Here is a 17,179-nt window from a genome sequence, read left to right on the forward strand (position 1 = left end):
TGCTACAAAAACGCTACAAAGTATCAAAACTACTGACTCCCTTGATCAACATCCATCTGACTGTCAGAGATGTCCAACTGCTGAGTGTTTGTGCGAGAGGCTGAATCCAAGGAAGCAGTAGGCGCCTGACTTGCTTGGTTATTCAAAGAACTGGCTTCCGACAAAGCGCCAAGAGTGGTGCCAAGGGAAGCCTGAGAGTCTTGAGATTGCAAGGGTCCGGGAAAAGAATCCGACAAGGTCTCGGTCATTGCCTCAGCCCAAGACGGCACAGGATAGGCATAGCTAGGACCGACTGGGGAGGTAGTAGGCCAGGTGTCCGACCACAAATAACCCTCGGTGCTCCACGTAGACTCAGCCGCAATTTCCATTGCTTGCGAAATACGACGTTGTTCCGAAGTGTTGAAAGAGTTGACCGTGACCGTGGGATTCTGGTTAGCAGCTAATGGAGCAGAATAAGCCGGAGGCAGAGGAAGAGAAGGAGTGCTGGGGGATTCAAGTCGGATAGGAGGAGGTGGATTTGCTGCAATCTCCGAAGCTGAGCGGCCAAAATGATAAGTAGGCGGCGGGAGCATACGTTCGATGGAGTCCACGGCGTAATAGGTCCATGGGTCGTCTGGGTCTTGAATATAATACTTGCCTCCGGGTGTCAACTTCACGTAGTCGGGTTTACTGAGATCTTCTTTGATGATTCGAAGTTTACCCTTCCCTTTTCTGGCTGTGGTAGTGATGGAAGCCAAGCGAGGGTCAGACCTTGCCAAGCGGATAGCCCTGCGAGTTCGAGCGGCGCCAAAACCAACGGGAATCGGATTAGCCTGCGTACCAAAGGGTGCATTTGGGTCCAGCGCAACTGTCGGGGTCGAGACCCGTGCCATTGCCGATGCCGATGCACATTGTGTCGGTGCAGAGGGTACAGAGGGTACAGGGGGGGGAGGCAATGCAGCAGAAGTGGAACCGGGGGTAGTGGTAGACAATGGGCTTGATGCTGACGGAAGTGACGATGCGGGTGGGCCAGGAGTTGAAGACTGTCCAGCTCCTGATAGCGGAGCACCTGCGCCTGATGCCGACAACAGGCCTGCATCTGGAGCCGATGACGGACCTGCATCCGATGACGGGCCTCCACCTGGGGCCGATGGCGGGGACGTTGGAGATGGTGAACCAGATGGCGGGAAAGGGACAATCCGGACGCGACCAGCATGGTACTCCTGTGCGTAGAACGCGCGTGCACGGTACCATGTGTAGAACTGACGGACAACAAAACCCGGAACGAGAAATAGTGTAGCCAAATCAATTTGACTAAATTATGTGTTAGTTATGGGCTAGCAGTCTAATATTTAATAACATACTCTTCTCTATCAAAAATTCCAACGACATGACCGACGGTGACAACCAGAACCATTAGAGCAGGATGTACAAGCTCTGCAGGGTGTGGAACACGAGTTCCAGAGAAATTGATGCCGAAGTAACGAGAAGGAGTGTTGGTGAATGGGCCAACAAAAATTGCAGGAACTGGGACTTCATCAACTTGAAACGCCAATTCAAACGGATGAGGCGGATGGACAACAGAAAACGTGGAGCTTGAAGATGCAGAGCTTGAAGACGCAGGCGTAGTGTCTTCAACAGCAGAGGTAGACGGGATGGAAACCGAGTTGTTGACGTGAGAGGACTCTCCGGCTGAACCTTGTAAAGGCGTGGCGCGAGATTTTCCCTTCACATCGGTTGGGGGCTGAGAGGGCGGAGGAGGGTCGGGTGGGGGCTCCATGGTATGGTAGAGAAAATAAAGAGGCTTGGAGGAGGCAATATTTATTCAAAATGCGCGTCGAGTATTCCAAATGAGTGAACTTTAATGGAATTTCAAACAACAAATCATCGGGTTGCAGCGGGTCGCCAACGTATGTTTCCAGATGTTTCTCAAGTACGAACCAGTTCAAGTAGACAATGATAACGTGCCCCTTATTGTAGAAACAGTGTGCAATTCAAATGTAAACGACGCAACAAAACAAGCATAGCAGGCTTACATGGTCAGGTTCAAGGGCATCGCATTGAAGCACGGTTTGGTTTGTATTTATAGTGCTCGATAGTAAGAGGCGTTAGCTTATAAAACAAAATTTAGGAGATACTCACCCCAAACATTGTTGCTTTTGTGTTTCCTTCGTTGCCAGCCTATCTGCCATCCCAATACCTTCTATTGTCCTGAAGCTTTTGTTCCACCAATGCCTAATCCAGGAGCCTTCAAAGGTGCTCGAAAAGACTTCTTGATGTCTCAGAAGCAAACCTATGCCACCGCTGTTGCCGAGGACAACATCAAAGAGACTGTGATGTCTATTCAACGACGCTTTTTCAAGCGTTTTCCACTTGACAAACCTGTTACCTATGAACCTACAGCAGAAGAGCTTGCCCTTGTGGACGACGATGTGGCCGACGCAGAAACTGTACCTATCGGACCTCTTTCAGAAAGCGACAGGGAGTTAAGCGAGACTAGGCGTCAATTGGCAGAGTTTCGCAAAGGCGTATGTATTCTGCACAGATTACGGATAGTGCCTTATCTAATCTAATGTGTCTATTTTTAAATGTAGCAAATTGCACGTTGGCTGGCATATCAGTATGCCCGCGACAATGGCAAGCAGAAGAAGGCAGACGTATCTCTTCTAGACATCCTTCGGCAACTGACAGGGAAGGAAGCGTGCCGTCCTCGCATGAAGACACCTGCAAACGTCTGGCGAAAAACTCAACGGGATGCCATTGATCGCGAATACGAGAGACAGGCCGCACTTGCAAGACTTCGAGGCCAGCCTGTTAAGTCAAGCAACAAAGTTGCGGATCGGGATCGCATCGCAAGAGAGATGTATGCGGCATTACCGAAAAGCGAGCAGGAGAGGTGGAAGAAGGTTGCTAAAGAAGAACATGAGGCAGCCATGGAGATGTATGACGGCGACAACGAGCTTTCAACTGATCCAGCAGATCGACAACGGTGAGCTCTCATACTATTTGCCTGCGACCTGTTTTATATTGATAATGCTTTATTAAATACCAGGGCAATTCAAAGCATCGTAGAGGTTATGCAACCTATCCTTGATCTACTCTGCGAGGCGACAGGGTGGAAAGCAACATTGTTGGTTGGTGGTCCAGAGCCAGCTAAGGACGGGCTGTTGAATGTAATCAGGTGCATATTGTTATTTGTTTTACAATAGAAAACCAACTGAAACATACCAGTATTCACTCGGGGGAAACAGCGGGGGAAGTGAAGCTGAATTTTGGCGCCTCCGAGCGAACTTGGTATAAAAGACAACTTGTTCCAGTCTTCGGGAGTTTCTTGCAAAAATGTTATAGGAAGTTGATAAATATTCTTATTCGAGTTTACTATCTAACTAATTGTTCATATGTATAGCCCCGGAAGAATGTCGAGCCCGTGCCCTCAGTGCAAACGACCCTCTTCGTGCTGTAAGTTCAATGTTTTCTGCCTACTATGGATGCCTAATTTATTTGCATGCACTGTGTTGCAGATTAATAGAGAAAATTCCAGCTCTTCTCAGTATGTTGATGCCTCTATTACGGAGCCTGCATCTGCTGCACCCGGTCCATCCCAACAAACATCAAACCCGCCACAAACTGCCTTACAGCCCTCGGTACCAACTGAAGTCAGATCTATGCCGCCCGTCCCGCCCACGATGTCAACATCCACGTCTAACTCGAACCCATTCCCATTTGACTTGCCGGAAAACATGTCGACACACGGATCCCCCGTACCGTCTCCTGTAACCTCTCGATGCGGCACGCCAGTGCAAGACTTTACTGACAGGACGCCCAATGTTGTGCAACCGCTCAGTGGCACTCAGGAAATTGCGCCTAGATCAATTGTTCACGCGACGGATTCCTTGGCAGCCACGTCAGCAGATGCCAGTGCTTTACCGCATCGCGAACAAATGCTTGTTCCTTCAACGGGAAAAAAGTCCAAAAAGAAGGGTAAAAAGGCAGGAAAGGCAACAACGTCTACAGCGGAGGCTACCAGGACGCGGGAAAAGCGAAAGGCAACTGCACCTCTGCCAGATGCACCAACCGCACCGGCTCCGCCTCCAAGAAAACGGGTGAAACATAGGTGTGTGTGTTTGAATGTCGACACAGCGTATATAATTCTCACATTTGCTTTAGCTTCTACTATGAAGATGCTAGAGGAAACCGTGTCAATAAGTGGGGTATACGTGTAGACAACAATGGTAATCCTTTGCCATTAATTGACGAGCCCGATGGGGCAGATGAGGTGCAGCCACAGTAGTCTAGCTAGAACTCGCGGTAAATCTGCTGAATGAAATTGAATGTTTATTATACGCTTTCATCTACGTTCGTATTGCTTGAGTATACTAGTGTTAAATTCTTACTCAAACCAATAGGCAGTAACATACGGCATATTTGAAGCATTTGTGAAATTTTTCTTATAGTCCCTGCAAAACATTAAATGTATATACTGTCGAAATATGGAAGACAGCCCTGTATAAAGGTCATCTCTCAAAAAACGGGCGGAAAAGCAAACAAAGCGCGACGAATTCTAATACAGTACCTATCCAGCATGGCGGAAAGCCTAGACCCATGGGCTGGGCCATGCCTGTGTTCCAACGGAGCCGCAAGCTCGAGGTGTCTGGCTACTGCATCCGCGCTGATGGACATTGATGGACCCAGTCTGGCCCAAGTCTGGCCACACTTCCTGCCATCAGCAGTAACTGCATCCGGATTGATGATCAATTCCGAATTGGGAAGGGGCGACAATTATTCCTGGACGTCATCCAAAGTCGCCCCGACCCATCCACCCCGCTCATCGTCCCAAACAGCGCGCAAACGGCGGGATTAAATCCCGCTCGTCACGAGGACCCCAACCCATTTTTTGGCGCGCAAAACGGCCGCCCCAACGACGAGCAAGGCCATTTTTCGTGCCCTGCGGGGCCCCGTACAGCGATCCCGCGCGTTATCAACAGTGTTTGGTCGTGTTGACCAATGCCCGCCCCCATTCTCCCCCCCACCAAACACACGATGCATCAATTCTGGCAACTGGCAGTTGCCTCTCCTCATGTATCAGGCCCAACTGGCAGTTGCCAGTATTTGATACATAAAGTCAGCAACTAGAGGTGGTCCTCCAAATTCACTGATCAAGAAGAGGCATGATTGATCTCGGTCCTCAAAGCGTGTTTGCCTTTGAGATCTTATGCTCATCAATGTGTTTGATTTTTTTCATTGGATAAGTCGACTAGCGCTTTTACAATCAACTGTCCAGAGCGATGCATACTTGGAAAGGTAACACCACGAAATCGTAGTATGTGGTGTCCGGAACCCTCCCGTGATGATAAATTCTCCTCGGCTGAAGGAAAAAATGAAGCTTGGCCTTTCAATATGACTAAGTGATAAATACGTGTGTGCATCCTCTTTCCCGGAACTGTATGACATGTGTATAATCGTATACAGAGGTTTGCTAGTATACCAGAAACATCGGCTCGAGGCCGCGAAGCTTCTTCTATAATTCAGGCAGAGTTTGTGCCATTTTCTTCTAATTGCTCGCTTGGCATCAGAGCCTAAATCCCTTGCTTCCTTGTGGAGGCAAGAACGCTTAACGAAGAAACAACATCCAGTGAGCAAGGTACATAGGACTTTGATCCCTATTCCCAATGCTATGTTCAACTTATTTGCATAACTCCCAGGAATTCGAGTTGCTCAGGAACACGTTATACACTGAATCGAGCGGTTTGGAAATATGGTCGAACCTCCCTGGCTGGAAGATTTTATGTAAACCACGGAAAATACGAAGTCAGCTCAATAAAGACGGTATTGGAAAGCCAGTAGCGTTTGAGATGTCTGAAAAGTTGAGCTTCCTAATAGATGATACGGAGAGTAAATCGAATTCACGAGTCAACAATATAATAATCGTGACTGATTTTGAATTCAATAGAAGTGTATGGGTGAAAACAGGATGGCCGGGACCGAAGACTGACCGAAGACGCGTCACTAATAGGTGATGTTAGATTCTTGCTACACTGGCTAGAACTCCTGGACTCGGCGCGATGAAAGCGATATCAGTCTGGATCTCGGTAAGCGCCTCTCCGCACTCTCTTTGTAGTATCGTTGGATCCACCCTCATTGATTCACAAACTTATGAAATGGATAGATAGTAGGGCACGCTCAAAAAGATATGTGTATTTATTTATTTGTTACAAATGGGATACGCGGCCACTGGAACATTGTACAACAAAGGTTTGAGGTTTGAGTTCGACGCGACGCCGTTGGAGATGACGCGTTTAGCACTTGCAGTCTCCGGGCTTGCAGGCGCAGCTATCAGACAAAAAACAATGAGTGGGTGTTTGGGACGGTGTCTGGACACTATCTACTCACCCGGTGTTGCAGCCGCAGGCGTTGCTTCCGCAGCCATTGTTGTTGACGGGGGTGTTGGTGATCTGTGGGCACAAAAGGGCTATCAGCAACAACTTGGTGGGGTGATGAACATAGAGCTCACAGCGATCATGTTTGCGAGTACGAGCTTGTGGTAGTAGAACAAGTTGTTGTTTTTTCGAGCGAGATAGGAAGACTGTTTTATACTCTCTCGCATATTTGCCCATGTTTGCAGCTCGATGGATCTGCGTCGGTCATGAGGACAAGCAGGGACTTGCTTGAAGCTGTATCTAGTAGCCTCGTTCCTAGCGCATTCCTATCTGTTACAGGGCATCATTTCCACCTGAAAGATGCGACGAGGCTCTTGCCCTTCTGAGGCGACCTAATTTGCTTGTCTTCGGTATGTCGGATCGATGTTTGTATGCGACAAACATGTATCGGAACATACTCGGATCACAATTCGTGGGAAATAGTATAACCATTTAAACCTCAGTTTCATCCTCCGCCAGTGGAGAACTTGAACTTCAAGATACTCCTTACGTGGTCCCTGTAAGCATCTCTTTGTATATCGACAAGGTTATGAATCTGTCATTATAAGTGAAGTGTAATTTAGAGAGAATGACTCACGCAATGCACACATAACAAAGCTATTGACAAGCATATGAAAAGCATAAACAGAGTATTTATCATACTTTTAGTAGGCGAAGCCTGTAATAGACGGGCGCTTCAGCTCTCAAGCGATTTTGAAGACATATCAGAGCATGCTTCCATGTAGCTATACGCATCGGGAATCCGAGTACAAAACTCAAATATCATCCTCTGGCCCCTCCTCAATCATCTTCGCATAATCCTCATAGCTGGCAAAGGTCGGCAGCGCCTTGCGCTTCTTCCTCTTTTCCCTGCTCATGCTCGGATCTTCTTTCCCACCGCGCTTACGCTTCTTGTTCTCAGAACTGATACCTCCCCAGACTTCGTCCTCATCGACCACAGCGCCAGCGTCCGAGTCGGCGTCCGATCCGTCGTACTCGATAAGACCCAGTGGGTGTTCCATCCCATCGAGAGGGATAAGATCCTCGTTGTCTGAATCTTCCGCAAGTGACAGGCCGCCTTCCTCATCATCATCATCTTCTTCTTCGCCTTCATCTTCGTCGTTTTCACTCCCAACTTCCTCGTCGTCATCGATATCGAGGTCAGACCCGTTCAACTCGCTATCATCTCCGAAGTCAACTGACGCATCCTCATCCTCATCGACATCGCTGTCCAGCATAAGATCGTCATCTTCCCCAGCGGCCTTCGGCATCGTCGCCTGCATCACCTACAAATATCAAACGGGAATCAATATATTAGAGAACATGAGAATATAAAGTATGTGAAGCACGCACCTTCCAAATCTCTGCCTCGTCAGCGTCACTATCTTCCTCGCTGAACTCGCTGGCGGGTTCGTCGGCGTCAGCCTCATCATCCGACGCGACATTCTCATCTTCTTCACCCTCCTCCTCATCTTCTTCGCTTTCCTCCTCGTCATCTTTCCTCTTGTTAACCTTCGCAGCCTTCGCCTTCTCACGCTCATTCTTCCTCGTGAAGAAATCATGGAAGAACAGCTACACGAAAAAAATGAGTGCCTCAGCCGATATTTTGAAAACAGGAAGAACAAACCTGATCAACAGGAACATCCTCCCGCCTCTTCTTCAAAAATGCTGCTTCATTCACCATCACCATCCCCGCGGCCGTACGACCCGCCTCTCCCTTCATCAACTTCACGCCGTCAAGGGCGCTCGCCGCCGGCTGCATCGCACTTGCGCCCTTGGCGCCGAGCACCTCTTCACCCTCCTTCTCCTCGCCCTTATCTTTACCGAGCTTTTTCGGGTTCTTGTACACGAACCGATCGAGGAAGTGCAAAAGCGTGTTCTGCGATAGGTCTGCTGATGCCGTGAGCGGCTGTGAGGTGAGCAGCTGGCGCGCATGCAGTGCGACCGCAGGGTGGTAATGGTTCAGCAGAGGCGTCTGTTGGCACGCAAAACAGAAAAGGCATAATCAATGAAAATTCGGGACATGGATATGGAAATGTTAAGAGGGCAAAAACGCACCAGTTCCCATAGGGGTAGCGCCGATGCGTGTGCGAACTGCGGCTCGCGTTTTCTGGGGTCGTACGCCTCCTGTGTAGCAGCATCGTCTCCCTTCTGTGCTTTGGGTTTTTCATTGATCATCGCCCTCAATCCCGGTATACTACTAAACAGCTAAATGAACCCCAAAAGCAACCACCAATGAGTCCCCAGATTACCGATAAACATTCTGAAACTTGAAATAGACATACCTCGCCCAGCAAGAAGAGCCCACCGGCAATAAACTCGGGTGCGCCACCACCTCCACTTACAAGCACCTGGACGAACCGTCGGATGAGCGCCTTGACCCTCTCCCCCTTCTCGCCCTTTACACTCGCGTCGTCGGTACCGACACCCGCGTCAGCTTTGATGGACTTGAAGAATAGGTTAAGGTACATCGCTTGCTTCGAGGACGTCGCGAGCCGTGTGTCGTGGAGCGAAGCGTAGAGGGTACGGTAGTAACGGTCCGTAATGGACTTGGCAGTCGCTGCTGCTGACGAAGAAGATGAAGAGGATGCGGAGGAAGGGGGTAAGGAAGAGGAGAGCGAGGCTGATATCTGTTGAATGAGAACTAAAGCTTGGAGCGATATGTTGAAAGTGGACTTGTGGGTGATGAGGAACAGGGTGTCGATATGTTTGTTGATTCTGTCAAGACGCGCGTTAGCTTAAAATTGAGACGTTATGGAAAAGGAGAGAAGCGCGCACCCGACGTCGGCTGCGTCAATCTTTGCGAACGGCAGTGCGCGATTGACACCAGTCAAAATGGCAGAAACGAGCTTCGAGTTCGAATCCTCGACCTCTGTAAACCCAGCTGCGCCCTTGATTTCCATAACCTTTCCTTTTCCCTTTCCTTTGCCCTTTGATCTCTCCATGATCCTTCCTCCTTTGTCCGTCTTGAACTCTTCTTCTTCCTTCCCTTTCCCCTTTCCTTTACCATGATCCACCTTCTCATCCGCCTCTCCATCCACTTCCTCTCCCAGCCCCTCTCCCAAAAGTTCCTTGAACATCTCAAAATAAACATCAATCAACTGAAGCGCCACCTCCTTGTCCCCGGGCGTCAACACAATTTGATTGAACGTCACTGTCGCGTAATATCGCGCATGTGAATTGGTGCTTTTTTTCTCCTTGTCTTTTGATGAAGAACCTTTCGGTGTTGGGGCAGGTTTGGGAGGCTCAGCATCACCGAATCGGATGTGTTTGTTGGCAGAGGCGGCGGTGCTGGCTGCGGCAGCAGCTACGACAGCGGCTGTGGTAGGAGCTGCGGGACGCAGAACGAGGGAAATGATCTCGCGGACGACGATTGCTTTCATGGCAGGGTGGCTTTGGAGGAGTTGAAGCAGGTGGTATGAAGCACGCGAGGCGAGTGATTTTTCCGTGTCTCCCTGTTTGTTTAGAAAATGAGAATTTTAAATAGGTTGATAGAATGGTACTGACTAGTTTATTGACGAGCAAACGCAACAGATTCTGCTCCTGCTCGGGTTTATCCTTGAGGAGTGTAAATATCAGACTGATGGTTTGTGTCCGGACGTAGGGTAGAGGGTCTAGCGAAAGAGTCTGTGTGTGAATCGTCGATTAGAAACTGATGGGTCCTCTTGTGAAGAGTAAAACGAACCTCAAGCACTTGAAGGACCGAGAAAAAGTACTTTTTCAACCAATCTTCGAAGTGCCAGAGCAAAAGATATTCGTCTGTAACACCGGGATGCAGTAAAGGCTGGTCGCGGAAATATCTAAGGAAAAAAGTCAGAAACGGTCATGAGGAAAAGAAAATACGCACTTGAGTTTGCGATTGGGTGCTCCGCCTCCGACCCACCAATCAACGATACACCTCAGCGCCTTCAAGCTCTCTTCCCTGCCACCCTTTCCCTTGCCTCGCTCCGCCATCGTCCTCAATGTCTCCAGCGCCTTGATGTTGTGAAGAGGGCTACTCTGCACCAAAAGCGTCAGCGCACTGAGCCTGTCCGAGAGTGTACCCGATGAAATGATTTTGGCAAGGAAGCTCGCCTCAGATGAGGAAGAGTTCGAGGAGGAGGATGTCAGGAAGGTAGAAATGTCTTTTTCATGCAGCTCTGCAGCCTTTTGTGATAGTGATGATAATTGTGCTGGAGTGATTGTCGTGGAGGCTGAGGAGGAATAATCAAGGGTAGGTAGAGCGTTGTACCATTGCGAAATTGGCTGGAAGACAAATTGCGATTTCGGGTTGAGCGTAACCTTTGTAGGTAGCACGACTTTCGGACGTTCCTCTACAGGTGCGGTAGTAGTCGATGGTGCAGGTGTTTCTGTCTTTTGAACGTGTTTTTTGTCTTTTTTCGAAGGTTTTGAGACGGAAGTCGATTCTTGGGGTTCGGCCACAGGCTTCCCTTTCTTTTCATGTGTAGTCTTCGAACCTGAATGAAGCTTTTCTTTCTCTTTTCCTTTCGCGTTTGGTTTAGATTTCGGGGTGTTGTTTGAGTTCCCACTGCCGATATTAAGTTCGTTCAAAAATTTAGAAACGTCATTTTGCAACGCAGCCTAAGAAACGAAAGGGATGGATGAGCTGCATCGATATTACATGGGCATTTTGACACACATCATTGACCGTAGACCCCGAACTTATCTCTACATCCTGTTTTACACCTTTCAATAACTCCAAATCAGCTTCATCCCCTCCCAATGACGATATCTGGCTTTTCGACAAAGTCCTGGGCGTCTTGTCGTTTTTTAGCGACGTTGTTGAGCTTTTCGCGTACTCTTTCGATGATGATTGAAGAGCTTTGGAAGAACGACCTTTTTCTTTTCGTATACGGGCCATATTGTCGATGAAACTCGAGTTACCAACGTGAATGGTTAATGCATCCCTCACCATGGATAATCCAAAAATTCTCATAGTTATCACGTGATCCATAAGCATTTAAGCCAGAGGACGAGGGTCGGCGCAGCTTGACTTTCCTCTTACACCATCGAAATGTACGAAGAACATTGCCTGGGTGCTGCTTTCCTTCCTATACCCTCTTATTCTCCGCCACGTTGTTAAGCTTACTTAGAGGCGGCGCATCGAAGTACTATGTTACCCGGTCAGCGCATCAAAACCTCAAGCTGCCTTCGGGTCCGAGTCGGCGCATCGAAATTCTAGCTGCCCTCGGGTCGGCGAATCGAAGTACTCAGATGCATTTGGGTCGGCGAATTGAAGTTTGTTCAGCGTATCAAACCTCAAGCTGCCTTCGGGTCGGCGAATCGAAATCTGCCTTCGGGTCGGCGCATCGAATTCTAAGCTGCCTCCGGGTCGGCGCATCGACATCTCAAGCTGCCTTTGGGTCGGCGAATCGAAGTACCAAGCTGCCTTTGGGTGAGCGGATCGCAATTCTATGCTGCCTCTGGGGCGGCGTATGATGCCCTTCCAGTGTACCTAATGTGTGCCATTCCCATGTCTCCTCGTCACTACCCACATCGACTCAACGCACCAGCAATGAGCTCGCATGTCTCAGTTACCTTTGTTATTTCTGAGACAAAGTCACAAACCCACAGTGGGTTGTGCATGTGCTGGCTACAGCGGCCACAGTGTCTCTAAAAGTGATCCACGCCTATCTGTGAGGGACCGATGTGTCACCCCCTCGCAGCGAGGTATCTGAAGCTGCAGGAAGGCGCAGGTATCCTTTTTAGGGTCCGTAAAACCACTTAGCTACCTAGGGCTACTTGCCTACAATGGGCAATGGCATGGAGGACCATCGATGCCTTTGTTTCGTGGGCTATACTGATGGTATATTGACACATGCACATGTTTTGCCGTGTAGAAAGTGCGCTGCACAATGTATATAAACGCGCAGCTCTTCCAAGTTGTCAATTATACACAAGAAGCCTCCTGTTTCTCTCTCAGTGCCATGAGATATTTGATGTTGGTGTAGTTGAGGGAGATCTTCGAGACTCAAAGAGTTAAAACTTCGATTACTTGGACTGTGATGGAGCGATGCGTCCTCCCGGCGTCTCTAAATTTCAAGTCTTGGACTCTTGGACTTGCTGGCCCATCCTTCTTAGGGTCCGTCGTACTGCTTGACTATCTACGTGTTATTTGTACGTGTCATAGACACTGCGGGCGCCGACCGCTGTAAGTTAAACATACAGCAGAAAACTTACATGTCTTATGTAAGTTTCGCTGTAAGTTCAACATACAGCACACGTGTATGAAAAGCAAACACTCGACAAAGACATATTGTGTTTGGTGGCTGTATGCCGACCAAACACAATTGCTGTAAGTAGATTGTAAATAGAATAAACACCTAAATTACACAAATTGTGTTTGTCCGGTGTTAGTAAAACATACACATTTTCTGTAAATGACACAAAAGCACTTTCTGTAAGTAAAATTTACACAGAAAGAACACTATTTGTGTATGTCAGACTTACACCATTAAATGAATTGAATAACTTGTGTAAGTATAACATACACAAATTGTTTTCTTTGTGTGTAATTTTTACTTACAGTAAGTGCTGTTTGTATTACTTACAGAAAATGTGTATGTTTTACTAACACCGGACAAACACAATTTGTGTAATTTAGGTGTTTATTCTATTTACAGGCTACTTACAGCAATTGTGTTTGGTCGGCATACAGCCACCAAACACAATATGTCTTTGTTAAATTTTTGTTTTCCCGACACATATGCTGTAAGTTGAACATACACCTAAACTTACATAAGACATGTAAGTTTACTGCTGTATGTTTAACTTACAGCAGTCGGCGCCCGTAGTGAGAACAGTTCTGAAAACTTTGACATTGCCCAGTGAAGCCTGAGATCTAGATTCAGAACCATATGTCCTGGGCCTTAAACTTCGTATGCGAAACAAAATTTCCTCGGATTATCAAGTTTATTGCCCAGCCTCGCGTATGATACACTAACCAACTCAAGGCACAGTAGCCCAGGTCAAATAACGCTCTGGAAGCCACGAAGGCGGTGTCCAGTCTTCTCTTTGAATCTGGGCAGCAATAATACTCGCCACGGCTTGGGCGCTAAATAATCAAGCATGATTAATTCAGCGGCATGTTTAACAAAGGAAACCACTGACCAAGCGTATGCACGAGGCATTCCATGGCCAGAGTACCCGGCCGAAATGTATTGCCCAGCATATGGGTTCTCTATGCTCTGCGTGTGAGGGGCAGTCTGAATGGGCTGCACAGGACCAACCTAGAAACACGTTAAATTAAAACAGACATCAGCGAGTGTATCACTTACAAACGGATCGCCGCTCTTGGTAAATGCCATGATACCGCTCTGAACAAGATGGTAAATAAGCAATAAAAAAAAGAATAATAATAACGCACCCATTCCATCTCCCACTCTCCATCTTTCGCGAATTGGTCGGGGAACAGGACAGGGAGGTACGTCCGGATCGCGTTCGAGACGCGCGGGTTGAGCACAGAGTCGTCCCACACACCCACCTCTTTCGTACGTCCCTCCGACGCGTACCTGCCGCCTCCCAGGATGATGAGCGGGTTCTTATGTTCAGTGTCCTGGTATCTCGGGAACCAATACTCATCACCACCGTTCCCGCCGTCCCACGATGTCAGCCATCCCAGAGAAGACGCGTTGACAGATGAACGCACAGCGCCGACTTGTCCTCTTGTAGGCTTGATCCCGTACGCCCCACGGGGAAGTTGGGACTCCGTCGAGGATAAATCTACGTCCTGAGCACCGGCGACAGACCCAGGCTTCTCATTCAATCCGTACTCGACAATACTTTCCGCGTCTTCTTCTTCGAGTCCGGCGAGGAAGGGCAGGAGATGCGAGGCGTAGCCGTTAGTGGCGTGTATGACATACTCGCAGTCAATATTCCCTCGGGGCGTGTGCAAGTTCCAACGACGGCGCGGCTCTTTTGATGATTCCCGCTCGATCTTCGTGATGGCTGTAACAGGGGTCTTGGTGTGCAGCTCAACCGCCACCTTGGGTGAGGGAGTTTGGGCGTCCTTGAAGAGATGGGTGACGAGTTTGCATGGCCAGAGGTTGTGACCCCGTTGATGAACAGCGGAGTACCCAAGTTTAGGGTCCACATGGTACTTCTGCGCGCAGGTCGAATCAGATGGAAACGTAACGAGAAAAAGTAGGCTGACCTTGCTCAGCTCCTCGTTGTCTATCCACTCAACCTTCGCGTCCGGGCCGACACTCCCTGCACTCTTGACCTTCTCCCAGTCATCCCGAAAGGCCTGCTCTTCTATTTTGTTTCTCAATAATGTCAAATGTCCACCCTCGACCAAATCTACTTCATGTTCCAGTCCATTCTGCTTGATGAACTTGACTATCGCGTCGGATGTATGAGCTTCCAACGCAAAGGATTTCAACGCTTCTGTTGTATTGTAGCGCGCTTGCAGAGCCGAGAAACCGTGGAAGAGAATGGGAGTCAGGTGTCCGCCGTTTCGTCCTAAACTTTGTCATTCGAGCCCATCCATTATTGAATCTCAAGAATCTTGCCTGTAGCACCCGAGCCTTTGAACGCTCGATTCAAAGGACGACATGACAGACATAAGAACAAGCTCACAGAACTGACGCGCTTCAAGAATAACCACACTCCTCTGGCGTTCATATTCTTTGAGAGAGTTGTCCCCGAGTAACTTGGACAAATGCCAGGCGGCACTGACGCCAGTGATACCGCTCCCGATTATACAAATATCTGCGTCCGTTGTGAGCTCACCTGTGCTTCCATATTCTGAGAGAGGGTTGGCATCAGGTGTGTCGATCCAGAATGACTTGGTTGGATTATCTACGGGTAATGGAATTCGACTGTCGCTGGTGCCTTTGCGCACATCGTTGGGGTCAAATACAACCTGGCAGTCGTGGATAGTAGCAGTGTGTGCTACGGCATCTGCATTCTCAATTGATGTGTGGGGTTGACTGGTGTCTATCTGTGACCCTCGTGTTGTATGTAGAGTGCATGTCAGAAGCAGTAGTATGGTGGTTGAAAGCATACTGCTGGGCGAGTCAGCTTGGCGTCGACCAACGTTCCAAAGTTGATCCGACCAGCCGACCATTGCCGTAATCTGCATCACTGATCTAATATTGCCCCTATGTGGCACACACTCATCACTTATCCTCAGAGAGACTTTAGAAACATCGTTGATATGGTGTTGAAGAGTTGTACAATTTCAGAGAGATCGAAATGTATATTACAACCACACACTAATTTAACATTAATCACGGAGTGAATACGACTTTATCAACATGGATTGAGGTGTGCAGTGGAAATTTTATGGAAATGGCGTTAAACACTGAAGTCTTTCAAAAGGCGGTCGTGCATCTAGCATTTGCATTCCGATGGCTTGCAAGTGCAACTAAAAAACGTTGAGCCAAAGCAAGCTATATAAGCGTGCTGACTCACGATGTACAATTGCAAGTGGAGCTACCACAGCCGCTAGCTGAAGACTGGGAAACGGGAGTGCCGCAAGTGCATCTGCAGAAGATTGTTAGTCGGAACATAGACGCTGAAGCTGAGCAACTTACTTGTCACCGCACTTGCACGACGTACAGGTGCATCCGTTTGAGGCGCAGGAAACAGGGGTTGTCTGAAAGATTAAATACACAAAACAAGAAAAACAAATGAACAGATGAACATCGTAAAACTGAAAGAAGAAAGGCTTACCATCATTGCTTTCATTCTTCTGGAGTATGTGATGGTAAGTGGCTTGGATTCTGAGGGCCTCCGCTCCATTCCAGCCTCCCCTTTTATCCCTTGTGCGAGTGTTGTGCTTTATTTACATTCTCTGGGCACTTTCTGGGCGAGGCAATTGTGCGACACCAATCATCGACGATTATGGATTGACGATCGCTCGATCACAAAGCAATGATGTAACAGAGATACCTGATTGGCTTCAATAAATGCCTCAGTAGCTGATACATCCGGGAAGCAATTATTGTGCAACAGCTTGTACCCAGACACCACATGTTCCATGGATAGCAAAATTTTTGAAGCCGAAAAAAGATTGGTTAGAGTGGACAATGAGAAAGATTGCACATGGGTAGGGTAACGGGCAGCCGCATATTTGGACGCCAGAATGGTGCGGAAGTTCAAACCCTCAATCTTCAGGCTTACAAACGTGGCCGTGTGGCGAAATGGCATCGCGTCTGACTACGATTTCAGCATGCGAATCGCCTGATTACGTAAAATGGAATTTTTTGCATTATTGGGGTCCCGTGAGGGACTATGTGTTTGATTTCGTAGATAACCGCACGTCTGCGGGTCAGACTGTATAACAATTTATTTTTGCGTGGGAGATTCTCTGTAAAGTATGAGCAAAGAAAGACAAGAAAGAAGAGAAAACCCACTCATTTATGAAAAATGATGTCTGTCCGGGCAAAAAATTATCACATTTCTTTTAAAGATGTGAGTTGAAGAAGTAGAAAAATGCCTTTGGTTTGATATCCTGTATCGAGAGTGAGAAAATAGTGGTTACATACAATTGAAGACATTTGCCGAAATGCATATGAGGAAGGAGTCTTGCTCTGGCCAGCCACTGGGTTGACCTGAGGGTTAGGTTGGGGCTGTTGGGTAGACATGTTGGAGAGCAAGGAATAGAGGGGCGACTTTTAAGTCTGGCCATTACATGCTAGTTGACTTTAGTCTGCACTAATAGGTATGCTAGTTGGTTGCTAAACCGTTTAGTCTTTGCGCGCGTCAGTTGTTTAAAAATAGACTTGCCAATGAACTTTCTCTGAATCGGAGAAAGTTTGGGCTGTCAGAGGAGTGGGCAA

At 48.1% G+C, this 17,179-nt stretch overlaps 4 protein-coding genes across 4 annotated transcripts; 1 reads left to right on the forward strand and 3 right to left on the reverse strand.

Annotated features, from left to right (window-relative positions):
• Positions 1-29: 29 nt before the first annotated feature.
• Positions 30-1,759, reverse strand: JR316_0012599 (uncharacterized protein; the record flags this gene model as incomplete). The annotated part of the gene is made up of 2 exons (XM_047898224.1): positions 30-1,293; positions 1,344-1,759. The coding sequence occupies 2 exons, from the start codon at positions 1,757-1,759 to the stop codon at positions 30-32; spliced, it is 1,680 nt and encodes a 559-aa protein (XP_047743113.1).
• Positions 1,760-2,210: 451 nt separating this feature from the next.
• JR316_0012600 (uncharacterized protein) lies at positions 2,211-4,270 on the forward strand (the record flags this gene model as incomplete). The annotated part of the gene is made up of 7 exons (XM_047898225.1): positions 2,211-2,507; positions 2,574-2,968; positions 3,032-3,160; positions 3,189-3,273; positions 3,386-3,438; positions 3,509-4,093; positions 4,147-4,270. 7 exons carry the CDS (start codon positions 2,211-2,213, stop codon positions 4,268-4,270), a joined length of 1,668 nt encoding a protein of 555 aa, XP_047743114.1.
• Positions 4,271-7,171: 2,901 nt separating this feature from the next.
• On the reverse strand, positions 7,172-11,256 carry JR316_0012601 (Ribosome biogenesis protein NOC1; the record flags this gene model as incomplete). The annotated part of the gene is made up of 10 exons (XM_047898226.1): positions 7,172-7,681; positions 7,749-7,967; positions 8,023-8,370; positions 8,454-8,603; positions 8,681-9,113; positions 9,174-9,850; positions 9,903-10,022; positions 10,081-10,195; positions 10,243-10,976; positions 11,035-11,256. 10 exons carry the CDS (start codon positions 11,254-11,256, stop codon positions 7,172-7,174), a joined length of 3,528 nt encoding a protein of 1,175 aa, XP_047743115.1.
• A 2,087-nt stretch (positions 11,257-13,343) lies between these two features.
• JR316_0012602 (uncharacterized protein) lies at positions 13,344-15,462 on the reverse strand (the record flags this gene model as incomplete). Its single annotated transcript, XM_047898227.1, has 6 exons — positions 13,344-13,449; positions 13,506-13,624; positions 13,673-13,711; positions 13,762-14,496; positions 14,548-14,855; positions 14,982-15,462. The coding sequence occupies 6 exons, from the start codon at positions 15,460-15,462 to the stop codon at positions 13,344-13,346; spliced, it is 1,788 nt and encodes a 595-aa protein (XP_047743116.1).
• Between the last annotated feature and the right edge of the window lie 1,717 nt (positions 15,463-17,179).

The sequence above is a fragment of the Psilocybe cubensis genome, chromosome 12 (assembly GCF_017499595.1).
Source record: "Psilocybe cubensis strain MGC-MH-2018 chromosome 12, whole genome shotgun sequence".
Taxonomy (NCBI): domain Eukaryota; kingdom Fungi; phylum Basidiomycota; class Agaricomycetes; order Agaricales; family Agrocybaceae; genus Psilocybe; species Psilocybe cubensis.